The sequence below is a fragment of the Tubulanus polymorphus genome, chromosome 2 (assembly GCF_964204645.1).
Source record: "Tubulanus polymorphus chromosome 2, tnTubPoly1.2, whole genome shotgun sequence".
NCBI classification, from domain to species: domain Eukaryota; kingdom Metazoa; phylum Nemertea; class Palaeonemertea; order Tubulaniformes; family Tubulanidae; genus Tubulanus; species Tubulanus polymorphus.
Window position 1 is genome coordinate 30271969 of NC_134026.1, and position 27973 is coordinate 30299941.

Below are 27973 nucleotides of genomic sequence, written 5' to 3' on the forward strand. Positions count from 1 at the left end.
TCAGATTAATCTGTGTTTAAAATGTATATGATTTGTATATTGCTTCCGACATTAGAGACATATTTGCACACGATGCGATCAATTGACCTAAAACTGAGGTAGATCAGGGTCTCCTCCCTCTCCTCGTATATATCGCAAAAATCTTAAAAAGCAGAAAGTATGATGAACCTCTGTCAAATGTGAAATGAAAATTACTTCATACGTTTACTAAAAATTTCGGTCCGAACAAAAACCGAGGCTTTAGTTCGCGTTATTGTTTTGTTCGAAGACGCAGAAATGCGTCTGGACATGACCTATTGACCTATTAACGTGTCACCTATTAAGTTTGAAAAAGAAGAAACCATAGTTCAATTTCTGTTCAACTCATAGAGTACGGTTGATAGAAGTTATGCGGTGTTGGTTGTGGTATATAAGTCGGTTTCGGTTGAGTTTGTAGAATGCGCAGTATATTACAAGCGGCCATGCTTTCGGCGTTCTGTTTTCGAGATTCCGCTTCCCGAAACTTGTCACGTTTATATTTCGTGCGTCGATTTTGAAACCAAACTTTAACCTGGAATTAAACACGAAGAGAAAAAGATGAAGAATTAATGAAACGATCAGCGTTCTCGTGGATGATTAAGTAAAGATAGTAACATATTCCCGAATCAGCCACCATAACTATGGCATTGATTACCACTTGAATTCTTAAGTAGACACTTTTTAATTACGGAAAACTTGTTTCTCCGCGGATCAAACTGATTCTAATAATAGATAGAAATCATTACGACATCAAAATATTTCTATATCCACATTAACCACGAATGGTGATTGTATTTGTATTCTCTCTATCAATGCAATCAATTGTTCTGAAGTAAAACGCGTCGCAGGGATTTACTGCGTGTTACGCGTGAACGGTTTTCATGTACCAGTTAGATGGAAGTAAATTGCGCCCCCTGGTGGGAATTGGACATGATCTAAAACGGTGAGCAATAATAAACTCACACCTTGAATCGTGGAAAGAATTCTAGTCGATGCGACGGACTGTGGTTTGATAACCCAACTGTGTTGATTGGCAGTCCCTCTTTAAACAGACAATACGGGTTTAATCGTCAATAGCGCATCGTGTACCTCCTGGTTATAACTTTTTAATTTCCCTTTTTGTGCGATTTAAGGACTAGATAACACAACGAACGGGTTCAACCGGTGCAGATTTTCGGGTACACAATCAGATCAGCTTAGTTCGGGTATTCAGTACAAATTACTGTCAATAAAGGATATTGAATACTGTACATGTTCAATAGTCCATAAAATGTACATCTTAAGAGCACTTGATTATAGATATATACGATGATTATATAAAACACGTGATGAGTAGAATAAAAATGAATATCAATGAAGTTCAACTAGAAACACGTGCTGTTTATTTTCTCTTTTCTATCGTGAAATAATAGAAAACAAAACCGTTTTTATTTTGTCACTTTGGAAAAAATGTCATGCAACCAAATTCTGAGAAAGTCAACCATTCTAAATCCGTGACGTGTTGTAACGGTAATATAAGATCCCACACGTATATAGGAAGAAAAAGAAGTCTGAATATGTTTCCTTGAGCAGTAGTTCATTCAACGTTCCGACGTTCTTCAGGAATACTAATGACAAAATTCAGAGATATATGAATATATCTGTCTGCATCGATATTCCTGAAGATGACTAATATGATATTAGTCGAAATGTTGTACAAAAATTCATTCACTGAAGGCGGAAACCTTTTCGCATTCATTTTTTCATGAATGTGGGATTTCATATTTTCTGAGTCAGTTTTCTTCAGCCGGCGTGCAGAGTTTGTCGTCGGGCCACGCTATTCGACTCTCACCTGTGTTTCTGATAAAGCCAGTCTCTGAGCTAAATCAGTTCGCTCCCGTCCGACCAGATATTGGTTACGTTGAAATTCGTGTTCTAAGTAGTAAAGTTGTTCGGCAGAGAAAGTGGTTCGAGCCCGTTTAGGTCTGTCTAAATCTAACGCTTTCGGGAATACTAGTTCTTTCACGGTTCCATTCGCATCTGCAATTACAAATAATCGTAGGATCATTGAATAAAACTAACGAGAAGTACATTTTCCCACTACGAAAATTCAAACAACGTTTTATTCAAGGACACAATTAAACCACTGAAATAGATTCATCATAAAGTGATGTAACAGAAATTACGAGTTAAAACTGTTTTGTTAAATCATGGACTCTAAAAACGAGGAGTTCAGTTTGACAAGGATTTAACGCGGGTTGAACTTTGTGTGTGTCCAACACGAAGTACAATAAATAGTTTTATTGTAATTACACAATTTTAAGATGAAACCCTCATTCGCGGTGGTCATTATAAGTAGCACTTTGGAGCCTAATTGCGCGTGAAGATGAGAAACCCATAGCCTCCAAACCCTCAGATAGTGACACGTATCTATATATACCCCGTTTAGCGGTCATCTTTTAGTGTCATTTGTCTACAATAAATTTTATGTGGTTTAAATCTAAGGCATCTTAACTCCGATAGTTTCCATTCCAAATATGACCATTTGAAATTGCTAACTTCATTGTTTTACTGTTAATTCGTAAAATAATCATTTTCTATATTCGATATTTCTGAATAAATATCTATGTGGTTGGTTTCGGGTTATTCATTCCAAAATGAACATATGGCAAGATTTGAAAAGGTAAAATTGTTGAATACAGTAACGCAAAAAATCGTTCATTGAAATGCCCTTCGGCTTCAGCCGTGGGCATCACTTTAGGCTAAACTTCACCAGGAATTGTCAAACAACATAACATTTTTTTTCTATCAAGTTTTTAAGTCACGAAGTTTCGACTGCTTTCAAAAGGAAAATATTTGTTTTCTGGCCATCTTGCTCGTAACTGTCAAGATAAATATTTCAAACTCGAATTTCACCATCACAAGCAAGTTAGTTTCTTTTCACAGAAAATTCTCCGCGTTAAAAATATTTCATGAAAATATAAGAACAGATGCCGCGATTAATAGAAATATTAACCGCATTAAGAAAAATTGTCATCTTGACGCCCGGGACAATGACGAAAATTAATCCAAGTGACAAAATATCACTTTTTGGGATCAGATATCAAATAATTTTTGGCGACATATGTTTTATTTCACACTTGATTTTACGCTTCAAAAAGGCGGTTTCTCTCTGAAAGCATTTGATTTATCGCGTTTAGTATCGCGGTAAAAGCCGTATCAGATTTCATAATTATATTATGTCAAAATTCAATATTCCCTCCGCCACTGATCTGACAAAAAACATGCGACAGGCAACGTGTAACTTGAAAGGTTCATAGAGCAATTAAACTGCAGTAGATTGAGCAGCATCTCTTCACTTGATGCAGCTTATCTGAGATGGTATGTTATAGAATGATATCAACTGCATGTATACATGAATTTAGGAGATCGAAAAAGAAAACGTCATCAAAAGCGTTTTCGGACTCTCTCTAAGACCATCGTGATCAAATGTTATGAATAATTTTTAATCTTTTTAATTTGTATGTTATCTTTTATGTTTAATTCTAGTATCGATTCTCCACGATTGTGTGTACGGGTAATTATACTATATCGTGATATGTTGACGGTATTTCGTAAATAACGTAACATTCAGGATACAACGCGTGTATGGTCAACTGAATGTATGGTTTGAACAATGATCTGCGTCAAAGTTCACTGATTATTTAGAATAAACTACTAAATGAATTAACTCACGCTTCAACGTGAATCCAATAAACTTTATGATTTTTGATTAATTCCACTCGCTCTGATTGGCAGCTGCTCGAATGAATATATCAATTCCCAAATTGAAGGTATCGACGACTGATTAATCATAGATTCAAATCGTTTAGGTTTTTAGTTTAAAGTCGTTTCTGCAAATGGCAGAATTTCATTGTAAAAAAAATGATCGTTCACAAAAACTGTTCGGACAAAGAATTTGTTTCGAGTGGCAATTACTATTCGCGGGTGCTATTTTATTTACCTCGGCGATGCTATGTTCGAAAATAACGAGCCACGACTTAATAGCAGCTCAGTAAATTGCTCCAAACTTTGCGTCTATTCTTCCTTCATATTTAATAACTTGAGTCGATGCAGTTTTGGATGTGGAGAGAAAAGGCCCACGGCAGACACCTTGGGGAATAAAGTGATAGCCCGAGGCGGACGCTTCGAGGAATCAAACCAATGATAAATCTAGTTAAATAGCCGCAGGCTACGCGCAGATTGCTGGGAGCGAAGTCCTCCACGATGGAAGCAAAGCCTATAGTTTTGTCACCTGGAGCGATTTTCACAACTCTAGCCTCAGAAAATCGTATTGTTAGTGAATATCATAACAGATTTAACACTTTGTTACATCGGTTGTTTGTTAATTAGAAACTCATCTTCACGCGGCTAATGGCCGATCATTAAATTATTGATGCGGGTCTTTAATAATCGAATATCTGATAATAGAAATATATCGCGCTGATATATCACACAGTGACCTGATTATATCCGAGAATCTCAAATTGTAATTCGAATGGTAATGGATATTTTCAAGAAACTAATTACAAAAAAATGGAAATTCAATAAAATTTCCGCCGCGTAAAAATCATCCTCGTAATTAAATCATATTACAAATGTGTCCGTTATGACAAATGTTGGTGAAAACTAGATCGATATTTGAAAAAAAAATGTTCCCCGTAAAGACATATATTTGGATGAAATATTTTTGATGGCTGTAAGATATCATCTATATTGGAGGAGGAAAATAATTTTTTCAAAGAGGAATTAATCAAGAGTAGTAAATTTTACATCTTATCGCTCGGAAAAAAATCCATAAAAGATTTTTTAATCTTTTTTTAGAACAAAAACAAAAGAAAATACAAAATACGAAAAAAGCGAGTCCGAAATGTTTCCTTGAGCTAATATTTTAAACGACGTCTCAATTCAATTGTCATCTTCAGGAAACTTTTGTCTTTAGTATTGTGATATTCAATGTGATATCGTAGCAACACGGACACGATGCTTCGTCAAGGTAAATTTATTGTGATTCTTTTTTCTAACGTATCTAAGCACCTTTCTTCGTGCGTTGTCTCACTTAATTTTTGTAAGTTTTATTTTTTGAGTTTTTTTTATTAATACACTTTCTTAAATAAATTATCAGATATTGTAATTATTTTTCGGTTATAATCTCAGTTTGTTCGGTTTTATCGCGAGCTTTACTTTATTCATGTTCGTCAAACAAAGTTTAAAATTTAAAAGATCATTTTAGATATAACTTTCAAAACTGTTTGCCTTACAAGATTTTACTTTGTCCAGTGAATATCTAAATCTTACCTTTAACAGTAATAGTTTTACAATATTCGGGATATTTGTCGGTGTTATCGTCGCATATATCTGCTGATTTTTTACTGTGATGATCTCTCGATCTTTCTTCTGTTTCTAGAAGCCGAGAATTCGAACTATTGCCGTAAAATCTATTTGCGTTATACATATGTTCAGTAGGGGTTCTTTGAGGTCCGATATTATCAACAGCGAAGTCCGAATGACTGTTAAATCTGTAATCTCCAACAACGTTCTCCATTTCGAAAGTTTTTTTCTATAATTCTCCGTTCAGCTGCCGAAGTTCTTCCCGGAATGAATTTCTTCTTACTTTTACTGAAACATCGCGCGTTTGTTGCGTTCTATACAGAAACCTCCGACACGGATTGTGGCGACAGAATGCGACGTGAATCCGATGTATTTTGAGTTTAGATCTTTTATCAAGAATTACCACAAGTGAGTTATAACACCTCTTCACGGGACTATACACAGCCAAACGGAGCCACTCTATTATGATAGTTTGTTTACAGAGATACTTCTTTTTATGAAAACACGCCGTAAACCCGACAATAATTCGCGTCTCCTGTCTTCGCGTGACGACAGCCGGACTCGCCGCCGTTTTAAAAACTCTCGAGTAGAGAATATTTGCAGAAAAGTGGGCGGTATTCAGCGTTAATCGTGCTTTAAACTCATCAATTAACTGACAAAGAATGACACAAGGAAGACTTCCAAGTGTCCCCGAGTCTTAAAGAAATATTACCAGTTTTGGACGTGTTCTGATTGGTCGGAGGCTTATTCATTTAGAGTTAGATTTTCTCGTCTGCTGATATCACGTGATGCGTCTGTGGACCCGGTATTGGTTATGGAGATCTGTCTCCTGCTGAGCCGACTTGTCTTTGGATTGTATTTCACTTAAATCTAGTAATAGCGTGTATCCTATATAGTCAAGTTCAAATAGGTGAAAACGACGGAGAGAAGCAAAATATTTCCAGATCTTTATATGATCTCACAGTCGCTGGTTCCGGGAACCACTGTATTTTGTCACTTTACATCTTTCGTTCGTTCGTTCGTTCTTGGAAATTGGTTTGCCACCAACGCCGGTGTACAAAATTTGAAATGATGTCAATGGTTTTTGGAAAGAATAAATCTTGCAAAACTAAGATTCAAAATGAGAGCAGAAATAAGATTCGTCTGGAAATGATTTCACTGAATGTTCGCTTTCACCGCTACATTTTCTAGAGAAAAAATATCGCCTTATAAAAACACACACAAATTCAAAATGTGAGCAGATCATCTATATATGAGAAAAAATTCCTCTGGAGAAATATTTCATTGACATTTTTCTGCGTCGCGTGAAGAATTAGAAGAACTTAGAAAATGTCGATGAAAACAATGAAAACGTATCGTTTGTTTTTGTGAGAAAATGAACGTTCGTGTTTTCACATTTATTCAATCAAGAATCGTTATAAGATTTGATCGGCGACGAATTGCGACGGTTTGACTCGACGGAGTTATATCGCGGGTGGGCAACTTAGGAAGCGTTTGAACGTCGGGTGTCCATGTATAAGAAAATGCGTTTATTAAAGAACAATGAAAAATACCATAAACAAAACAGCAGGTGATAACACTATGATCTCCGCACTGCAAGACGATTTCACATTATTCAATGATCGTCAATGGGGCGAAAACGTGTGAATTTCGTTAGAAATCAGAAGTCAAGTCAAAACAGGTGGAAGTGTCAACCACTTGAAATAGAACGTGTTAAAACCCTCCTACGGTGCGGTGACCAGTCATGTCGACACATCACTCTCTCAAGTGTGGTCACATATTTTTCTAACCTCAGACTCCAGGTTTCTATGAATTCCCGTCTAACGCCATAATTCGTTATGCAATTTTAAACGTGATTTTCAATTCCAGCTGTTGTTAGTGGATAACGTCTCTATCCCTGATAGAATGAATGATTTCTATTTTTCAATTCAAGCATTTCACGATATGAAAATATGTTTGATGTATCAAATCTACACGTGAAGAAACACATTCCCAATTCAAAAGACTGAAACCAAAAAAGGGGATACACTAATAAGTAAACCAAACAGAATATCCATTTATTCAGGATCACGGTCTGATTGTAAAGATGGTTTTTATTTCGCTTGGTCACTATTACTCTCGAGGCAGTGAACGGAGCGGGTGGAACTGAGTGATAATAAACCAGCGCTCATTTCAAATCTTCACTTTTCCGGGTGATTAACAATTCACTGATGATCGTCAGTCCGTGAGCCGTTTAAACGCCTGTCAATAACAAAAAGATTGCCCACCCCTCACCACCCCGCGCCCGCGGCCCTTCCGTACGTGTGAACTCGCATAATAAACGATTAAAACCGATGCAACTGATAGCCCGTGTTTCATGCGTCAGTTCCCGGCACAAACAACATCAAACTTGTTTCAATTTTAATATCATAATGCAAATATTTCATTGAATCGTATCCATTGCTTTAAATGGTGCAAACTATAAAGGTATCCATCAGATCAGATTATAACACAAATTCTACATTGAAGTAATTGTAATTTCGTTGAATGCGATGCAAACTTCGCAGATGTCCCTTTTACAGCGAATTCATTTACTCGAATGGACCAGAGCTTTGTGGACATCGTGAAAGAGTCTATGTGAAGAGTGTTTTCAAACCTGTTCTAATGAAGCGAATAAGAATCCGTCTCCTTTCAGACGAGTTTTCTTCATTAGAAGTTAACATCGAAACTTCCATTGTTCGTTTGAAAAACGGACGAAAAAAAGTCTCTCGGCAATAGAAAACTAAGGATTTCACCAGAAATTCCTTAAAAATTGTGAGGTTGTTCAAAATATACGGGTAAAAATAGATTCATGCTGAAAATAGCAATTCTCCTTGGTCAGCGTCAACGCTATGCGAGTATCTTAATAAAATTGCAAATAAGTACGGCCGTGTTTCACAGTTGAAAGTTGAACTTTGACTCGTACAAAAATCACTGAGAATGAACTAATTTTAACTCACAACTGTCGAACTGTATCCTGAGGAGAAGGAACGCGCCTGGTTAGTTTATTTCTCTTTGAGAATCTTACGAACAATTTGCGGTTCAGATCTCGTCATTCGGTGGTGAGATATTGTTTGTTAAACTTAACCGTTTGAGAATTTAATGAAGCAAAAAACGTTATTCTATTTCCTAAAGCGCTTACAATTGGTTGACAAGGCTTTTGATTAAAGTTTTCATGTAAAACTGATTGACCGGAATAAAATCGCTGGCGGGGATGTTTTAAGTAATTGTGATCCGGGGCAGATGTCTCCTCAAGGGACGGACATTTTTGAGCACCCCAATTTCTGAACCGTAAGACACTTATTCGCTGAATAAGGAAAATATTTGAAAATACGCGATGAACAAGAATGGCGGCCATCCAGCAGATGTCTTCTGGCCATTTCTCAAATGCAATTACACCCGAATAAAACGGGGAGGGCTCTTGGTTTAGACCGGGGGCAACCTAGTGACACTGCCTAGAGCAGGCTCTCTGAATAAAGGCGGCCAGCAGAGTAACGAACGTTAAACAATCTAACGTTTTGTTAAACTATTTTAAGACACACACGTCATTCACAGAACGAACACCAAACATCTCCAATTAAAACCACGTGATTCGCCGTGTCCCGTCCGGAACGCCGTTTATTTTTGGATCGAAGCGAATTTGACTTCAATTTAAGGCGAAAACTTTATTGGATTTAACTGAGATAATTACGATGATTATTCATTAGATGTGATAACATACTCTACATGATTTATACCAAATCGTTACGCGAAGAAAATGCGCCTATAGTTTTGTATTGTTGCCATGAGACATGAAGCTATTCAGACATTATTTACAATGTTTAAAGTTTGAGAGAATTGTGTAACATTTCGTTTCAAGAGTTCTAACCGTATGCGTTCACGATTCGGGCCGCTCAGTATACTATGAACCTCCCCGCTCTGTTGGATTATTATATCGTTTGATTTAAGCTCAATTTGGAAATGAAATAAATCTAACACAGTAATTAATATACCCGAGTCTATAAAACGAATCCAAACAGTGAAAAAATGTTAAATCATTGTAGACGTTATGGAAACCCATCAATAAAGACTGAAAGACGATAATCATAAGAAATTAAGAAATTACAAATTTAAGGTGGCCGTGCATGGTTGGTCCCAGTGGACGTGGAGTAGACATTCAATTCAATTATTCAATTATATTGTATTACTGTATAATTTGTATAATTTGTTATAACTTCTTTGTGAATAAAGATCTGATATATGATTATCATTAATTACTGATTGATCATTGTAGACATCATCACAACATCAGATTTACAAAATTGATAGAATTGATAAATCACAAAATAACAGGTAAAACAGACAAGAAACAAAAGTTGGATAAAGTTTAAACATACAAGCAAAAATTCATTGTGAATTTTTGATACAAATCATCAAACATTATTAGATTAACAGTAGCATTACACTATAATTGCATTCACTAGTTCATACGTCCGTGGTGCTCTCCACGTTTCATATCTCTCTTGTTGGCATTGCGCAACGAAGCATCATGTTAGAAGCCGTCTGGTCCCGTCGGGAGATAAGATTCATGGGGGTTATATTCACCTCAGCGGTATCAATGAGAATGAAAGTGTCTGCATTATTTGAGCTGTTATTCCGGTATAATACTCCTCCTATTGTACCGGCAAAACGACAATAGAATAGAATCACATTGTATGGACGGAAAAAATCATTTCCTGAGCTTTTCTTAAAGAGCAGGCGACATCGCCAAATTCCGGTGACATTTGTCTAGTGCGTGTAATTAATGATCGTGGCTTCAATCCACCGCAGGAGTTCTATTCAAAACTAACGTCTCATTCTTTCGGTAATGCGTCAATAGTTTAGTTATTGTTATGACAATACGTGGCATCATTATCACAACTCGCTACAGACGAGTGCTTTACGAGACGAGAGAGGATCTTCTTCTATCAATTAACCGTGAAACTACCGTTTAATGAGACGAAGAATCCGTCGCGAAATAATCGCACGAAGCCACTAAACTGGCTTTCAATCAGTAAGTCATGCGACATATGGCTATGCGAAAACATTTCTGACGTTTAAAATTGATCTTGAAAGTCTAACCAATTAATGACGAGGTCCTCAAGTGTTCAAGGCAATCACTTGATTTCAATATTTGATAGCGCGTCCATTTAGCTGCAGAGATAGGTTTCATGTCGGGATGTTAGTAAGGACAGCTGTCAGAACTGAAGTCTGCCCCACCACTTCAAACTAGACTCTCGACAACACCTTTCGGCTAGATATATTTTGATGTTTATGGGGATAGCAGCGACCTTTCCTATAATACAGAGAGAGTTCTTTAGCTAATTATTTTGAGCTACCAGGTGCGTGAGATCTGTTAGAATAGTATATTTCTGATAATTGATTTGGTGGGGAAAAAACTGCAGTTTGCCTGCGAATTAGCGCTGATGAATAAACGTAATTCGTCGTTTAATTGATTATAAATTGGATTACCGACGTATCCTGGTTCCGACGACGTTTACAACACGCAAAAAAGATGCGAGATGCAGAGCTGCAGCCGATAGCTTCTGCTGCCCCTCCTCGATTCTCTTATTCAAAACTGTTAATGTTATTTCGACGATGAATCACTTATTTTGTACCTGCAAACAATTAGTTCTGAATCCCCATTTTGTCGGCTGAAATTTCTACTGTCAAGGGACGCGACGAAAACTTTGCACGTAATTATCGACTGAAAGAAGGTCAACTTTGCCACTTTCGACAGGATCCTTCGTTAATTGTGTTATCGCTGGGCGTTTAACAAACCAATTACGAAAAGAAACATATTGCCCGCTAGGAAAATCAAAACTTGACAATTTATGTTGCAAACAGATCTTTTAGCAGTTTTGATTGAAAAGATAAATGTCCCGCGTGTCATCGGTGGTTAAACGTGTTAGTTGGGTTTATTCTAGTCGGCCATCTGTACACAGTTGTTCGGTACTCAGAGTGTGTAATTGAATTAATGAAGAAAAATCTGCGTTAAGTAAAATGATTGACAGCAACGATAAAAGTTGCCATTGTGCTCGGCACGCTACAGCTCCTTGTCGTCTAGAAATATGGCCATTATTTTTTTTTATCATCCACTGCTTTACCACGACCTTATACAGAATCACCGGAACGATTGCTCTGCGACCGCCCGCCAGCCATATCTCGCCGGTAACGACTGGCAGGCCATCGACGCCGGCAACGACGTATCACTTTCTGCGATGCGACACAATCGTCTCTCACAGTCTCTACAATTCTACCACTTTATTCCGACTCGTATCGCAATCGACTGCGTGAAGCCCAACGCACACGACGCAGGGAAACGCGGCCCAGACGAAACATATTTCCGAGCGTTTCCCTGCGTCCTGTGCTTAACATCGTTTTTCCGCATCGTGGGTAGGCCTACGTGCATTCCGTTAAGCTCAAGGTTTTTTTAAGACACGAATAATGAACGCTATATTACTCCACTGGCAATCAACTGCTGCCTTTCTAACTAGTACACCGTACGGTGCTGCCTCTATACTCATCGTTAGCGGACTTTTTATACACTAACATGAACTGACTCTGGCAACCTACATAACCTCGACTCCCAGAGTAAATTCTTGTTAGTGTATGAAAATTCCGCTAATGATGAGCATAGCGGCAGCACTTACTGGGGCAATGTTTGGCTCACCCTAACAAGTGTATGAACTATGAAACCTTTTGGGATAATGTTTGTAGATCCTGTGTGTGATATTTAAAATGTTGCTTTGTAAATAATTGCAATTTTGTAGCTATATTTATTGTTAGGATGAATAAACGTAAAATCTATTCTAATCTAGTCGACATGCGGCACCGACTACGGGTAATAAATAATTCCTATTACACATGTAGCTGTATTGCGTTGGTCCAATATGAATTCAGTCTCCTCGATTTAAAAAAAATAAAAGGCATATGATAATTATAATTAAAAAACAATTATTTTATTCACTTACAAAATTATTTTATGGTCGACATATTAAACAAGGTTTCAATAATGAAGTGACAATTGAATTTTACAGACATTAATGATTTCATCGAATGAGAACAACTGAAAATCTTTTAAAATTACAAAAATTGTTATACCTGCAATTGAAAAAACTTTCACAGAAAAACGACTAGAATAAAATAGTAGTACAGAGTAATTGCAGATACTTTATATAAAAAACCTTTTTCTATTCTGAATTATTACATACAAAAAGTCAAAAAGAATGTTACAATCATCCATCAAAAAGACACGATAAAATCTTACTCGAGAAAATTCTTGATTGCTTAATGAATTTTTTTAAGAAATATAAAATCCAGCTAGAACAATGAGCGTGTCTCATACTATATCAAATTTTGGCCGATAGGTTAGATTTAATGGACAATCCTGAAATAGAAAGAATTCATATTTTTCATGAAGTCAATGTAGTCAATTACGACACTAAGGTTGAATTAGATCCAAGAAGGATAGCTGACATGAACAAGGAAATCATAGCCGACAGCCCCCTTGGGATTGAAAATTTCATGCTGCCAAAATTAATATGTGACAATTTGAATACATGATGCGGAATTGTACCTTAAAGCGCCATCTGGTGACAACGACAAACTTTAATGTGTGATCTTTTCCCAACAGTTCATCATTGCACAATATATCAACCTGAAAAAAAAATCACAAATTCTTAGAAATTTCTTAGTGCTTGGATATGTGAGGCAAGAGAATTCATCTGTAATTATTCATGTCACACATTCTACTTACATTTTTGAATTTTTCCATGTTTTTAAACAATTTCAAAGCTAAAAACTTTTTCAGTTGAGTTATAGTCGTATGGGATGAACAGCGAATATATTTCTTTTTAAGTTCTCTCCATCTCGACGTTTCTTCGCTTCCCTCTAAACAGATATTCACCTGTTCATCGTAACGATGATAATCCTGATTCTCATCGACGGATATCGAGTTCACTTTCACGTCATCATCGTCGAGACCTAATCCACCGAAAAACAGCAAAAACCATTATAACACCTACAAACTATTAAATTCTTTCAATCATTTCAACAATTTTTACCTGAATTTTCTGAAGGGTTCACTAAACCACGTTCTTTATAAAATGATGCTTCTCTTTTCTTTTCTTCTGCAATTAGATTTAAAAATTCATAAGATGAATTGAATTCAATATTCGTGCTAAATTTCGATATTTGCATCATCAATTGAAATCATAACTTACTTTCCTGTAGATTTGGCACTAGTTTGTAGACTATGTCCTGCATCGTTCGATCATGACTAAAAAAATAGCCATTACTTATGAGTTAGACGAGAAAGAGATGACAAAAATCCACGACACATCGGATGATGATGAATACCTGATATAATTGAGGGGATGACTTTGATGAATGACTAATTTACAGGTCGGGCAAGTATTATGTTCCTCTAGAAATTTCACTATGCAACTTTTACAAACTGTAAAAATGAATTTACAATAAATTTATCTACATGAGTCAAACTAATGTTGATATCAAATCTTATTAAGTCTCACATCAAATCAATGAGTTGAATTCTGGTACAAACGAAGACAGAATACTTACATGTATGAAGGCATTCTGTGATTGTTGTCGCTTCTATCAAATAACCTTTACATAATTTACACGTAATCTGTGGATTTACATGTTTAAGTCGAATTTTCTTCTCTCCCTTTCCACGCATCGGCATTATTAGAGCAGCTTCTTCAGCGAGGAGTCTCTCCTAATGAAAACTAAAAAAAAAATTCAATTCAACTCACGTCTATTCTAGGGCACCTGGGACGGGTTCATATTTGATTGACCGTGGTTCAGGATCTCAAGCTTTATGCGACGAGCTCCTGACAGATGATAGTTACAGCAGAGAGATTGGTAAAGCGAGAGAGAGAGAGCATTTTTTGCCGGTTCTAAGTCATTTAATTTGTCTAGGAAAAGCATCATTACAAAAACTTGTCACTTACTGACAGGAGAAACTTTTCTAAATCATTATATAAAAAATCGGTGTCAAATACTGATCATTAAAACAGAAATTTGGCAAACTTTTCGCTTTTTTGTTTCCAACAACCACGAAAAATAGTAGAAAGCGCCGTCTATCAATTATAGTAGTCTATAAAACACGGATCTGGACTTTAGTCCCTCAGAAAATCGAATCCGTGTTTTATACACACTCGTAAACAAAGATGGCGGTTAATGAAGCTAGAACCGGCGCTGATAAAATGATGTTCGATCCGATTAAATCCATACAGGATGAAGCTCATGTCAAAAGTATGGATGAGTACAGAGCGATGTATGAGGAATCTATTGAGAATCCGGAGAGATTCTGGGGTGAAATAGCTAAACAATTCTACTGGAAATCACCACCTCAACCCGGTCAATTCCTGCAATACAATATCGACGTTCGAAAAGGCCCAGTCAGCATCAAATGGATGGATGGCGCTATAACTAATATCTGTTACAACGTATTGGATCGTAATATTGAAAAAGGGCTTGGTGAAAATGTGGCTTTTTACTGGTAAGTAATGATGAAACAATATACACACGGACTTTATTGACCTTCCGGTGACCCCCTATTGACCTTTTTTTTGCAAAAACCTGTCCCAGGCTAATCAATACGTTTTTAATTTATTTGACATTTTAGGGAAGGAAATGAACCCGGAGATGAAGCAAAGATTACGTATAACGATGTTTTACGTGAAACCTGTAAAATTGCTAATGTCTTAAAAGCAAAAGGTAATAATCAATAATATTGATTATTATTTTGTAAATTTGTTTTTTTGAGTTTTTAGCAGAGTGATAGGCCTATCAACCGCAAGCATTGCTCCAGACCTGCTGCTGTTCGATTATAGAAATATTCAAATGTAATTAATTATTCAACTGGACTTTTTTTTAATCTTCATCAATTCATTTGTTTTGATTTATTCAGGAATTAAAGTAAATAAACAAAAATGAATGATAAATCTGAATTCTGTTAATTATACTCTTAATTTATTTTTTTTTGGCAGGAGTACAGAAGGGTGATAGAGTATGTATATATTTGCCGATGGTTCCATATTTAGTCTATGCAATGCTCGCTTGTGCCCGGATAGGAGTTATACATTCCATTGTGGTAAGAATGAAACAAGTTTTGGGCACTTCTTCATACGTGTTATATTTGATTTAAAAATGCATGCATGACGCGGGTCAAAAATCAACTACAATTTGAGTATGTTCTATAATGGACTATTATTCATACAGATTAGATAAGCTTATTCACTGACGACCACCACAGTCCCGTCTGCTGACCTCATCAGACCAATGTCTACTGATTAATCTAAAAGTGACCTCTTGATATTCATCAATTGATATATTTTCATAAATGATATATTTATAGTTTGGAGGATACTCATCAGCAGCGCTAGGTGAAAGAATTCTCGATGCTAAAGCTAAAGTTTTGATAACTGCAGGTACGCTGTGTTTGTAGAAATTATTTTTTCAACAAGTGTTTAGTGTCAGAACAAACGTTGAATACAATACAATAATTATGCTCAGATTCTGGATTGGTCAAGTTTAGTGTGAACCCTAGTCAAACAAAGTCAATGATGACCAACCTTACTCATGTGAGAGTTGAACTCCATTATTTTTTGTCGAGTTCCTTAATGAACTGTAAATTATAGTTTTCAATCTGAGACTTTGAACGTTGATCTAAATTTCAACCTGACCACTGGTCCCGATTAATTTGATTTGACTGCCAGGAGTCTACTCTATTTATTTCATGTTGGTAATATTTGAATTTGATTTGTTTATTTAGATGGTGTTTTTAGAGCAACGAAATTAATCAACTTGAAAGAAATAGCGGACGGTGCTTTAAAGATCTGTGAATCTAAGTATGTTTGATTTGAACGATCGTGTTTTTGAATCATCCATTTCTTTAACTAATCGAATGATGTTGTTCATACAGAAATCATGAAGTTGATCACTGCATCGTATTACAACATCTGACAGGACCTGAAAACGGACCAAACGATAATGATCCGCCGGCTAAGAGGCCGTGTCATAAATTACAGGTAAAAATAAGCACCAATTCGCCATCTATTAGATGAAAATCGCATTAACACAAAAGAAAAAAAACAGAAATAAATTATACTGAAAACTCAGGGAAACAGAAATAAATCAGGGGATTTATAAATGGGTGGAAAGTGGCCACCCTGAAAAAACTGCCGAATCTTGTGTTCATCCTAAATGCAACTGATATGATTTGCATCGAGACTTTCATTCACAGTTAAGTCTTCTATAATTGAAGGTTGTTTGGAATGATAAAAGAGATGTGTGGTGGCACAATGTCGTAAAGAATGTATCGGAATCATGTGACGTCGAATGGATGAACGCTGAAGATCCTCTATTCATGTTATACACGAGGTATTCAACTTTACGTATGTTTTAAAGACGTATAACGACGATTGAAATGATTTTTGATTGTGTTTGTGATGTGTTATTTTGTAGTGGTTCGACCGGGAAACCGAAGGGTGTTTTACACACAGTCGCTGGTTATATGTTATACACGGCTACTACATTTAAATACACATTTGATTATAAACCGGGAGATGTTTATTTCTGTACAGCTGATATAGGATGGATCACTGGACATAGTTACGTTGTATACGGACCAATGGCTAACGGAGCTACCAGTGTTTTGGTAAGAGTTTAAGCCACTAGGGATCATTCATTTATTACGTACACATTAAGGGGGAGGGGGAGGGGTTAGTGCAATTGCGTACTGTAATGCTTAATGTATATGAAAAAATGGCTGATTTTGTGTACGGGAAAGGGTGTAGAAAAAGTCAAATTTCATGTGTATGTAATAAATGAATGATCCCTTTGCTCTCGGGAATTTCACTATGTTTATTACTACTCAGAAAATTCAAGGGATAATCCGAGTTCATCATGATACCAAATAGCTCATTTGCTGTTTATGTTCATGTATTACAATGTTTTGGTTACAGTTTAAATCATACTTAATATTTAATTTTGGTTCATTTTCAGTTCGAAGGAGTTCCTACGTATCCAGATCCCAGTCGATTCTGGACGATAGTTGATAAATATCGGGTGAATTCGTTCTACACAGCTCCTACTGCTATCAGAGCTCTCATGAAAGCTGGTGACGATATCGTCAAAAAGTAAGAGTTTCAACATCCGTTTTGTGTCTTAATTGTTCTTCTTTCCGCTAAACGTTCAGCTGTTGATTTCAATTAATTGTAGATCGAGTCGAAACTCTCTGAGAATTCTAGGCACAGTCGGAGAACCGATAAATCCAGAAGCGTGGTTATGGTATCATAAAGTAGTTGGTGAAAACAAGTGTGCAATTGTAGACACTTTCTGGCAAACAGAAACTGTAAGTATACTGATTAATGTTAATGGTTTATTATGGTTGATATTTGGTCATAACTCTAATATTGAATTATAATTTACAGGGTGGTCATGTGCTAACACCTCTACCTGGCTGTACCCCGACTAAACCTGGATCGGCAGTACGTAAAATCATCGAGCAATTTTACCTAAAACCGTTCGCTGAACTCGATAGAAATCGAGAAATGTAGATTTCGATTGATTTTCTGTTTGTAGACATTTCCATTCTTCGGTATCATTCCGAAGATATTAGACGACAATGGTAAAGAGATAGAAGGAGCTGGTGAAGGTTATTTAGTAAGTAGTAAATTACTGGGTCCAGTTACACAGTTCTGAGTTAAGATTTGACCCTGGGTTAAAACATTGAAAATGAACTAAATTTAACTCAGAGTTAACTCTAACTCACAACTGTGGAACTGTGTCCTGAATATTAATTCACTCTATTATAGATTTTCCTACAAAAACTGTGTCCAATCTGATATTTATAGGTGTTTACCAAACCATGGCCGGGAATAATGAGAACCGTTTATGGAAACCACGAAAGATATGAAACTACATACTTCAAAAAGTTTGAAGGCTATTACTGCACCGGAGATGGTGGGTTTAATAAGTTCGATGACTAAAAAGAAAAAGTTCACAGATATTTGAAATTTGATTAATTTCACGCAGTGTTTCATTGACTCGTTGCAAATTGAATGAGTGATTAGATTACAGTTGAGTTGTTTGTTGTCTGTAGGAGCCAGGCGAGATGAAGACGGTTATTTATGGGTAACCGGTAGAATTGATGATATGTTAAATGTATCCGGTCATCTGTTGAGTACGGCAGAAATAGAGTCAGCGTTGATTGAACATCCAGCAGTAGTCGAAGCTGCCGTCGTATCTCGACCTCATGATGTTAAAGGAGAAGCTACCTACTGTTTCGTCACACTAGCTGATGTAAGATTCATTTTTCTCACTGATTTGTTCAAACTCTTGTTAAGTCATCAAAGCTGAGACAGGGTGATCACTAACCTGGAAATCAGGGAAAAGTTGAATTAAGTGTTGTGGAGTTTACTTATCCGCATACAAATACAAATTGTACTAAAAAATATATTTATTTCCAGGGTCACACTTTTGATGAAAATCTAGTGAAAGAGCTTAAAATTAAAGGTAAAAATGATTTGGTCGATTTTATCCTCGTAAGGTATTCATTATTCATTGCGGTATATTTATAATTGTTTGATGGTATTGTAGTGAGATCTAAAATTGGACCGTTCGCGAGCCCTGAGAATATACAAGAAGCGCCCGGTTTACCGAAAACTCGTTCAGGAAAAATCATGCGTAGAATATTGCGTAAGATCGCGCGTGGTGTAAACGAGGATCTCGGTGATATTTCAACGCTAGCCGATCCTGCGGTCATCGACGTTCTGTTCAACAAGAGAAAATCTGCCTTGTAAAAATAATCTCAACATCAACGAAAAGAGAATCATCGACCCGGTTCTAGGACAGTCGTCAGCGAGTTCACATTTGATTCTATGCAGTTTAACTAAGTTAAATCTGAAGTCAATATTAAGTACCTTGGAACCGGTTCATGATTTCAGAACCTGTTCCCACATATCATCCATCATCTCGATATCGAAGAACTCCTTTTAAAATTTGTTAAATGATTATTTTAATGAATTGCGGTTCGCTAAAGGAATTTGATTCTGCCTTTTTGTGTTATCTACCTCTGGATACGGTGAACTGATTAGCAATGGAAGTATTTTTGTAGAAATTTGATGAAGATTGTAACGTATCAGCAGCAGAATGAATTATTGTTCTGTATTTTGTAAGATACTGGGAATAAGGAAGTTTGAATTTAAAACACTGGCAGCAGCAGCAGCAGCATCAGCAGCAGCAGCAGCAGCTCTATAGATAGATATATAAACTCGAATCCACTCATCACAGTTTTATGAATTCTCAGTGTTGTGATGTTTGTAACAACTTTCTATAGTATGTTAGCAGTCGCGGATCTAGGGGGTCTAATGGGCCTTGTACAACAGCCCTCATATATTTAGAGTTGCCCTTTTTCTGAATGAATCTTACTACTTGGGAATAATACAAAAATACTAGGCCATCCACAAATGTTCAAAAGTGAAGCCTTGATAATAGTACACATCCAAATATTTCTCTTCAATGATCAAAAATGTGACGCAAGGCCTTCAAAGTAGTCCCTTTAGATCCGCCCCTGATTAGATACTTGGTTTCACTTAAACAACCAACTGTTAAAGATTTCTCTGTCAATTCTTCTATTGTTGATGATTTGTTCACTTTTTTGCGATCGATAATTTGAAAATGAAAGATGTTTTTGATGATTGAAACCAAGGGTTGGGTAGATTAGATAATTAGTATAGCACATTCCAGGTGTTATTTCTGTGTGCTAATATATAATATTTCATTACGTAAATATTTTGTAAAATTGTTAATATGCAAATGAGTAAAACTCAAATGAACTTAGAATAGTTTGAACTATTATGAGGAGTTATTTTCATAGTAAAACTATGGACTCTAATGTAATGTCCATAGTTAAACGTATCTTGTTGATTAGAAGCATTTGAATTTTCAAATTCAGTTTAGTTTGTCATTCTCACAAGAGGCCATTCATGATTTAAATAACATGAGCAAAATGTTTACCAATTTTGATAACGCCCTCGACTTATGGGTATTTCATGAATTGAATTGACTCTAAACACTTTAGACATGACTTCATAGATTAATGTTTGTGGTTTTCTGATTTCAACCTGTTTTTCACAGCTCTCTGTTTGGTTATGTTAGAATTTACTGCGTGCTTAGATTTCCGATGATTAATACATAAGAGATAGATATGAGCTTTAGAACATGATTGTAAGAGTTGTATTGGTTTCAGATTGTCACGTCATGTATGTTGTTAATGACATATTTTTATCCATGAATGCTGTGTGTTTTTTATTCTGAACCGATTCGAATAATTTACAGTGAAGTTATTTATAAGGGATTCAATTGAAAAAAAAAAAACGTTCACAACTCGATATTTCTAAAGCTTTTTTTTTTAACCTGTAAAATCAATCAATGTTTTATTTTCATGAAAAACATGAACTGTTAATATAGTTATCAGTTGGGTTTCTGACGTCAAACTAATGAATAGAATGAATGGTAACAGTAGGTCTACCCCAGCTGTTCGTATTCTTGGAATAATGAAGACTAAAAACAATTTCATTAATCACCTATCCTAAGCTTGTTATTTTTCAGAGAAGACAATATCGTACAAAGGATTATATTTTTGAGAAAAAAAACTGCCAAACATGGTCTCATTTCATTCTACTTAGTTTTTTTTTTCAAATCTATAACACAATCTTTCCCGCCTTTAAAATGAACAAAGTTTATATAAATTCGACTATAATTTGATATTTTCTGACTTCGAATCGGTTAAACTATGTTTAATATACAATTATGTAGTGTATATTGTGGAATAAACGACTAAAACTAAAAAAAGTTATTTCATTTATCAATGTTGTCTTTTCTCTCTCAAAATACCAAAGGAGCTTGCTGGTGTGAACGCGCTTTGTCCGTTCTAAGGACTAAGTAGTTTAGAGTAATGATCATTCTTCTGATATTTCCCCCCTTTAGATACGAACAATATTGAGCAATGTAGTTTTGGGAGAATAGCCCAATTTTGACCCCTTTAGCCAATATTAGAAGAATAACGACGCATAGTATGTACATCGAGATAAGTGCTGTTAAAATGGTTTTGTAAGTGGATTCATTTGATGTTGATGCGTCTACACGAAACATGCGATGTCAACAGTTTCCGTTCATTCTACCCGCTTTTATCCGAGACCTGTTTCCTGAATTTAGTCTCACCTGCCTCCATCGTATTCCCTCGAGCCGATCGTACGTCGCGCTATTTGGATCAGGCATTCTCTACCCGCTAATATAATATCAAATTGAACAGCAAATCTAATCTATGAAATGTATTTACCGTCACCTAGGTAACAAATTATTCTGAGCAAAATCCGGACTATTTTTGGAATTAATTTGTTTGAATTTTGGCTGAGTGGGTTCTGTAAATCAGTTGGTCGTGTATTTACGACCCGCCCGCTAATTCTATTTACTAGATGTTTTAAATAGAGTTCGCTGCGCTATTTATAGTCACTGTCGCGTGATTTTTTCTTGATACATCCACATTTTATTTACAATTGTTCCGTAGTGTGCGAGTTTAATAATACAGCGGAATTCCCCCTCCGGGGAAACAGCAGACCATGAAAACAGACGATGTTTGTTGGAGTTGCGGGGCTGTAAACATCGTTAATAAAATAAAACAATAGCACGACAGAGTTTTTAAATTGAATATGTATTTGTTCTAACAAAGATAATGTATGTATAAAAATAAATCTAGAGCAAAACATTTTTTTTTCATTTGAATCATTTTCAGTCAGAACACAATATATTCATCATAAGCAGCATGAGATCAGCGTAGTCAATTACACAACAGTGATTGTGAGGTTGAGCTTCATATGCCCGACATTGTGACTTTTGATCAGTTTATCATGATCTAATAAGATTAAAACCTAAACATTCTTGATTAATTAAACCATCAGCTAGGAGAACATCATCATTTCGGTTTCAACTTCGGTTTCAAATTGTTTCCGGCATTTTTCACTTCTTCAGCAGAATGTTCATTGTAAAAAAAACGCTAAAACACTGCGGCAAATAGTTCAGTTGTACTATGTTTATCGCATTGTGGACGCATCGTCACAGCGTCTGAAGAGCCGAAAATCTCTGCCGTAAATCTGAAAAAAATACTAATGACGTCACAAACTATTTTCTGGTTGGTTACATTTCAGTGACTAAAAGTGCAGAGACAGCCCCGGCGTCAGAAAGTATATGAATTCTAACCGCACGATCCGTGGTGAATTTCGTGACTAACGCTTCGTATTTCGTGAAAGGTATTTCATCAATATTCCGAAAGTGTTTTGCTTTTTCTTGCGGATCAAATTGTGGCAATCCCCGATGATGCAATATCAATCAGTCCCTTTTTCTAATGGCACCATGAAAATAAAGCGGGCAGAAATATGATGCACAATGGGCGTCACCAGGAACTTCAGGGCGGGGAGGTCGAAATCGGCGATCACGGAACACGGGTGCCAAAGGAGCAAGCTAATCCCCAGAGCAGCGGCTTTGGGCATCCTCTTCAAGAAAACTATGAACATCAGGTGCTTCAGATGCGTTTTCCAAGCATTTTGATAAGGACTTTTAAGTTCGAATCCCAATGAAAATGCATAATTGTGACCTCACGAATAAGATGAGCGGAACTCGAATTTCAAGGTTGCTTTCCCCAACCCCGATCCCTGGTGACCCCCACGAACAGATTTCACTTTTCTGTTTGAACTTATTAGATGAATTTTATGATGCACCTGAGATACTTGAAGTAATCAATTCACTCGCGTGATTCAGAACTGGGTCTAATTCGGTGTGTCATAAAGAGGGCTATATTTAACTATTAATGACATTTCATTTCCTGATTGATTGTATCCCTGAGTTCATACTACGTCACACGCAGTGCGCGGTGAATGTTAAATTCATCCACACACACACACTTGCACGTAGGCCTACATCATTATCAAGGATTTTCCCAATGCAATTGAACATCATACAACATGTTACCCCTTAATCGTAATCATTGAATATACTTTCTATTTCCCAGGCTATCTCTTCCGAACACTGAAAGCACACGTACCTATATTCAGCAAAGGTTAAACCAATGTCATGATTCGAATTCAATTTTCTTCCAAGTATCTAAGATGATTTTCACTTCACTGCTGGACGGTCTCTCGTCAATGTCTGGTTCCCAACATTGGGTAAAGAGCTCGTGATAGCACGACTCAAACGGGTCCATTTCTAGATTTATTTTTACGGGAAGAGCCGGTCTCAGTCCGTAAGCTACGACGCCAAAAATTACGACATGAGGGTTTTCAGCACCGTATGGTCGTTCTCTAGTTAACATTTCCCATAAAGTGATACCGAATGAGTAAATATCAGCTAGACTGGTGGGTGAATCACCGCGTAATAGTTCCGGGGCTCGATATGCGAATGTACCAGTCAACTGCGATCTACGACATTGATTAGTTTTACCTCCTATCAACTGACAACAACCGAAATCTCCCAATTTACAAACTTCCTCGCTCGAAATCATTATATTCGAAGGTTTTACGTCCAAATGTACGATGAACATGTCGTGGACGAATTTTAACGCGTCTGCGATATTCGAGGCAAACCGGAGTCTTTTTTCGGCAGGCAAACAATAAGATTGATCATTAATTGCCTGTTGTAAGTTGAATTCGCCGGCGTATTCCATCAGTAAAAACGGCTCTCCATCCAATGGATCAATTGCCGCTATTGTTCTAACGATATTACGATGTTTCACGGTCAGTATGTTTAATTCCGCTCGATAACTCTCCAATTGCGCTTGTTTATTTTTCATGCACAAATGCATTCGTTTTACGGCCACTCGGCATCCACCCGCCGTCCAACCTTCATATACGGCTCCGAATCCTCCCGTTCCGACCAGTCTCTCGATAATAATATCATCTTTTCGGATACTGCGACCCATGAATTCCAGCCCGATCTTTTCGGAGAGTCTCCGTTGTAGTTGCATATGACACGATAATGTCTGTTCTGCATTTGGCGTAAGATTTTCATCTGGTTGAAAATGATTCGATCGACGTAGATTCTCCCGAAGATTCGTAGGATTTGTCGATAGTTTCAGCGGATCTCCGATTTCACATTCGATCCGTTTCGTTTTCAGCATGAAGAAATGCAAATACAGCATATGCTGTTTCGGTTTCTTAATCTGACGGTAACATTTTAACAAAACGCTTCTCCACTTTCGTCGAGGAGAAATTTCAGAAATTGTCCGTTCCTTGTTGCAAGCGTAGAAATCGAATTGCCGAAAGATCTGATCAACAAGATCGAAGAACGTCATTATAGAAACTATTATTCGATGTTATGATTTTGATGTCGGTAGTTCTTGGTACGTGAGAAGTAACACGCCGCATCGACTGACTGTGTGGCTGTTACTGCTGCCACTGATCAGCTGTTGTTATTAGACCGCCGTTGTCAGCCGTTACCTATCACAAACAACTCCGACTCAATCGATATTTGATATTATTTCAATTCCAAGGGTGAAATATCTCTCAATATCATAATCCGATATTAAAAACTGGTAACAGATGAATGAGTAGCCACCCCTTTCTTAAGATGAACTAATCCTCGTGTAATTAGAGTGATTAATAACACGGTTTGATGAAGAAATGGTGTGTGGGCAATTTGCATGTAAATGCTGTTTGTCTAAAGATATCACAAAATGACGCGCGTTCTGTCGCGCTTCTATTTTGGTATGACTGGCTATTTTCTAGAAGAGATAAGAATGTTGAATCCAGGTCGTTAGTCTGAACGTCATCGCGATCCTGGCAACGAGTGGTTGTTTTGCTCGATGTTAGAGTATCTACGGGGCGCGCTACGTCGATCAAGCGGGCATTCTCAGAATCAACCGTGTTGTTCTTGCAGATATTTTGCGATCGCCCCGGCATAATAATCACAGGCAATCAATATTTGTCAGTCCAGGGGCTGCCATTTCATATAATGACTCAACATATTCCTTTAAAGATTTGTCATTGTGTTAATACGAGGTGTAAGAGAACCTCCCTTCATACATCCTATCAAACCCGTGGCAGGTATAGAGAATGAGTACAGTGGAACTTCGTTACAACGACCTCGAATTTAACCATAAAATCGTTTATTGCAAACTAAGAATTCCATCGTAATTCAATGATTTCATACTGGATTTAACGAACTGGTTAACGACTAGATTTTTCAGTCTCCTGAAGTTGGCGTTGTAACGAGGTTCCTCTGAGTATCCAATAAGGGCATTAATTTGTTGTTTGTTTCAGTGAAAAAATTTTAACATCCTCAAAAAAATGATAAACGATTTTTCGAGTCATCATGATGGAATCTAATTGATAAGATGCACATAATTTTGATGAATTTCGAAAGCTACATTTTTTCCTCTTAAACATTATTTTGACTTCGGTGTACGAATTGTTTAGTACAACCGGAAGGCTTTGGTCCCTGAAAGAAAGAAAATAAGATGGTGATAAATGAATAGAGTTTTGTGTCGTGATTGTATAGGATTTTAGCAAGTACCGTGTATGTATCACAGATAAGGTTCAATAAGTCACTTTCCGCTTTGTGCTGTTGAGTTTCCGTATGAACCTGAAAATAGAATATGTTTATTATATTACGCAGTGTGACACTAATATTGGATTAATTTGGTTTAGTTTCAGTAAAGCTTTATGTAGGCGATAGGTAGCTTACCCCATTGATGACAATCCACGGGACATATTTATGGTCGATAGGTGTCCTCAGCGCCATTTCGTGTTCGAGCATATTACCTAATGCAGAGTTGTAGCACTTTTTCAACGCAGATAGATCTACTTTCCATTGTTTTGTGCACTGAAATTTGAGATATCATCTTTGAGTTTACGTAGCTGATGCCCGCAATACTCTACTAGAAACAATACCTAACTTTTTGTAAAGCTGATTCCATCGGATCCAAGTTGTATTGTTCTAGACAATTCAGGAACGGAAAATAAACATGGAAGTCTTTCAGTAAATGGATAGCGCAAGTCTGAAAGATGCCGCATTAGATTGATTACTTTACTAAACATAGAATTATCGTCATCAGTAATTATTAGTCTCTAACTCATACTTCATATAAGTTGCCTTCACATTCATGAGGTCCATGTTGACACTCAAACACCCATTTATCACCGTTTCTTTGTTCCTAGAGGAGTAAAAATGCACATCGAACATACACAATTGATACTGAGACCTAAACAACACCTAGACATTAGATATACATGATTTTTGATGGAAGCATACATTAGCGTTCCCATAAGGAGTCAGTGTAATATTCATTATATGTCCGATTTTATTCCATGTTGGCCACAATTGACTCTGCCAGAACATCATACACCCTGGACACAGATACTCGTAGTAAAGCTCTAAATTAACCGCTGGAGCCTCTGCGATAGGATTCTGTTTTTGAAGCCATTGAAGACATTGGTCTACAACCTAGAAAATCAGAAAGCATCGTGTGAAAATTGCAGATAGATTGTCAGATATAAGATGGGCAGTACAGGGACAAACGAGGCCATTCATAAACTACGTGCATTCTCCCTTAAAGGAATATAAGCCTTCAAATAGCGTACATTGGGGGTTGAAAATCCGTTCGTCAACGGCCATTCAGACAGAATGATATTTACCTTGCATTCATTAGCGATATAGAATGATTCACACCACTGTTGAGGTGGATAACTACATGGCACCGCGGCTGCGGACTGTGAATAAACGAAACAACCAGAAAATAAGAGAATAACATACAAAACTTTCATCGTCATGATTGCTGCTTCTAATGTGACAAAAAATGTTCAAAAAAATAGAACCACGTGAATGATTTTATAATGCGCGTGACTATTATCTGATAACGTCTGGAGAAGTCAAATGAGCTAATGTTCATATCAAAGGTCATCATTTTCTGTTAAAGACGTTTTCACTTCAAGGACATCGATTTCAGATTGCCCTGAACCGAAACTACTTTCGAGATTACAATTCTTCGGAACAACTGGTAATGTTATAGTTCATTAATACGTAAAACGCCTGAGCAAGCACCGGTGGCCAGAAATGAAATTACCGGCCGCAGGTCATATCGCAGCCGCCCGGCTTTCATCAAGTACACCCATCTAATGAGAGAAATCCTACAATAAATCAAGCCAAAAATAACTTTTTATTTTTGGCTTAATTTATTCTGGGATTTCTCTCGTTATCATCATACACGAATATTGTGTATCTTCTCGTCTCACCCGTCTAAATGCCGGGCATAGGTCTTTGTTTCATGCTAAACACCATTTAACCCGGTACGAGTTTTTCTGGAAACGCTTAAAATACTCTAATCGCTTGATGCACTGACAGTTACTTTAGTGTCTTTCTAATCTTTTAAAATAAATATCTATATTGGATCAATTTTTCGTGTATTCTTATGGGGTGTTCTCATGTGTCTGTCTTCAATATATCTTTATTGAATTGAATAGGTCCGCTACACTAGTCCAGTCCATCGGAT

The 27973-nt window shown here is 36.8% G+C and overlaps 5 protein-coding genes across 5 annotated transcripts; 1 reads left to right on the forward strand and 4 right to left on the reverse strand.

The window, feature by feature from the left end:
* Positions 1-358: 358 nt before the first annotated feature.
* Positions 359-5581, reverse strand: LOC141899175 (ventral anterior homeobox 2-like). The gene is made up of 3 exons (XM_074785335.1): positions 5335-5581; positions 1850-2037; positions 359-550 (listed from the first exon to the last, which is right to left on the reverse strand). Exons 1-3 carry the CDS (start codon positions 5579-5581, stop codon positions 359-361), a joined length of 627 nt encoding a protein of 208 aa, XP_074641436.1.
* A 6811-nt stretch (positions 5582-12392) lies between these two features.
* LOC141900709 (polycomb group RING finger protein 3-like) lies at positions 12393-14491 on the reverse strand. The gene is made up of 8 exons (XM_074787718.1): positions 14379-14491; positions 13987-14153; positions 13765-13861; positions 13629-13684; positions 13470-13535; positions 13163-13389; positions 12983-13063; positions 12393-12793 (listed from the first exon to the last, which is right to left on the reverse strand). Exons 2-8 carry the CDS (start codon positions 14108-14110, stop codon positions 12746-12748), a joined length of 699 nt encoding a protein of 232 aa, XP_074643819.1. The 5' UTR covers positions 14111-14153; positions 14379-14491; the 3' UTR covers positions 12393-12745.
* Positions 14492-14604: 113 nt separating this feature from the next.
* On the forward strand, positions 14605-21217 carry LOC141900701 (acetyl-coenzyme A synthetase, cytoplasmic-like). Its single transcript, XM_074787711.1, has 16 exons — positions 14605-14929; positions 15056-15147; positions 15420-15523; positions 15788-15860; positions 16205-16280; positions 16355-16460; positions 16697-16812; positions 16897-17089; positions 17437-17570; positions 17653-17785; positions 17865-17921; positions 18016-18096; positions 18288-18396; positions 18536-18735; positions 18903-18948; positions 19033-21217. The coding sequence occupies exons 1-16, from the start codon at positions 14634-14636 to the stop codon at positions 19233-19235; spliced, it is 2019 nt and encodes a 672-aa protein (XP_074643812.1). The 5' UTR covers positions 14605-14633; the 3' UTR covers positions 19236-21217.
* Positions 21218-22167: 950 nt separating this feature from the next.
* On the reverse strand, positions 22168-25093 carry LOC141900704 (serine/threonine-protein kinase mos-like). Its single transcript, XM_074787714.1, has 2 exons — positions 23534-25093; positions 22168-22586 (listed from the first exon to the last, which is right to left on the reverse strand). Exon 1 carries the CDS (start codon positions 24776-24778, stop codon positions 23561-23563), a length of 1218 nt encoding a protein of 405 aa, XP_074643815.1. The 5' UTR covers positions 24779-25093; the 3' UTR covers positions 22168-22586; positions 23534-23560.
* Positions 25094-25787: 694 nt separating this feature from the next.
* On the reverse strand, positions 25788-27302 carry LOC141900708 (gamma-interferon-inducible lysosomal thiol reductase-like). The gene is made up of 7 exons (XM_074787717.1): positions 27120-27302; positions 26737-26928; positions 26564-26638; positions 26381-26482; positions 26170-26307; positions 25999-26067; positions 25788-25923 (listed from the first exon to the last, which is right to left on the reverse strand). The coding sequence occupies exons 1-7, from the start codon at positions 27252-27254 to the stop codon at positions 25864-25866; spliced, it is 771 nt and encodes a 256-aa protein (XP_074643818.1). The 5' UTR covers positions 27255-27302; the 3' UTR covers positions 25788-25863.
* Positions 27303-27973: the final 671 nt, after the last annotated feature.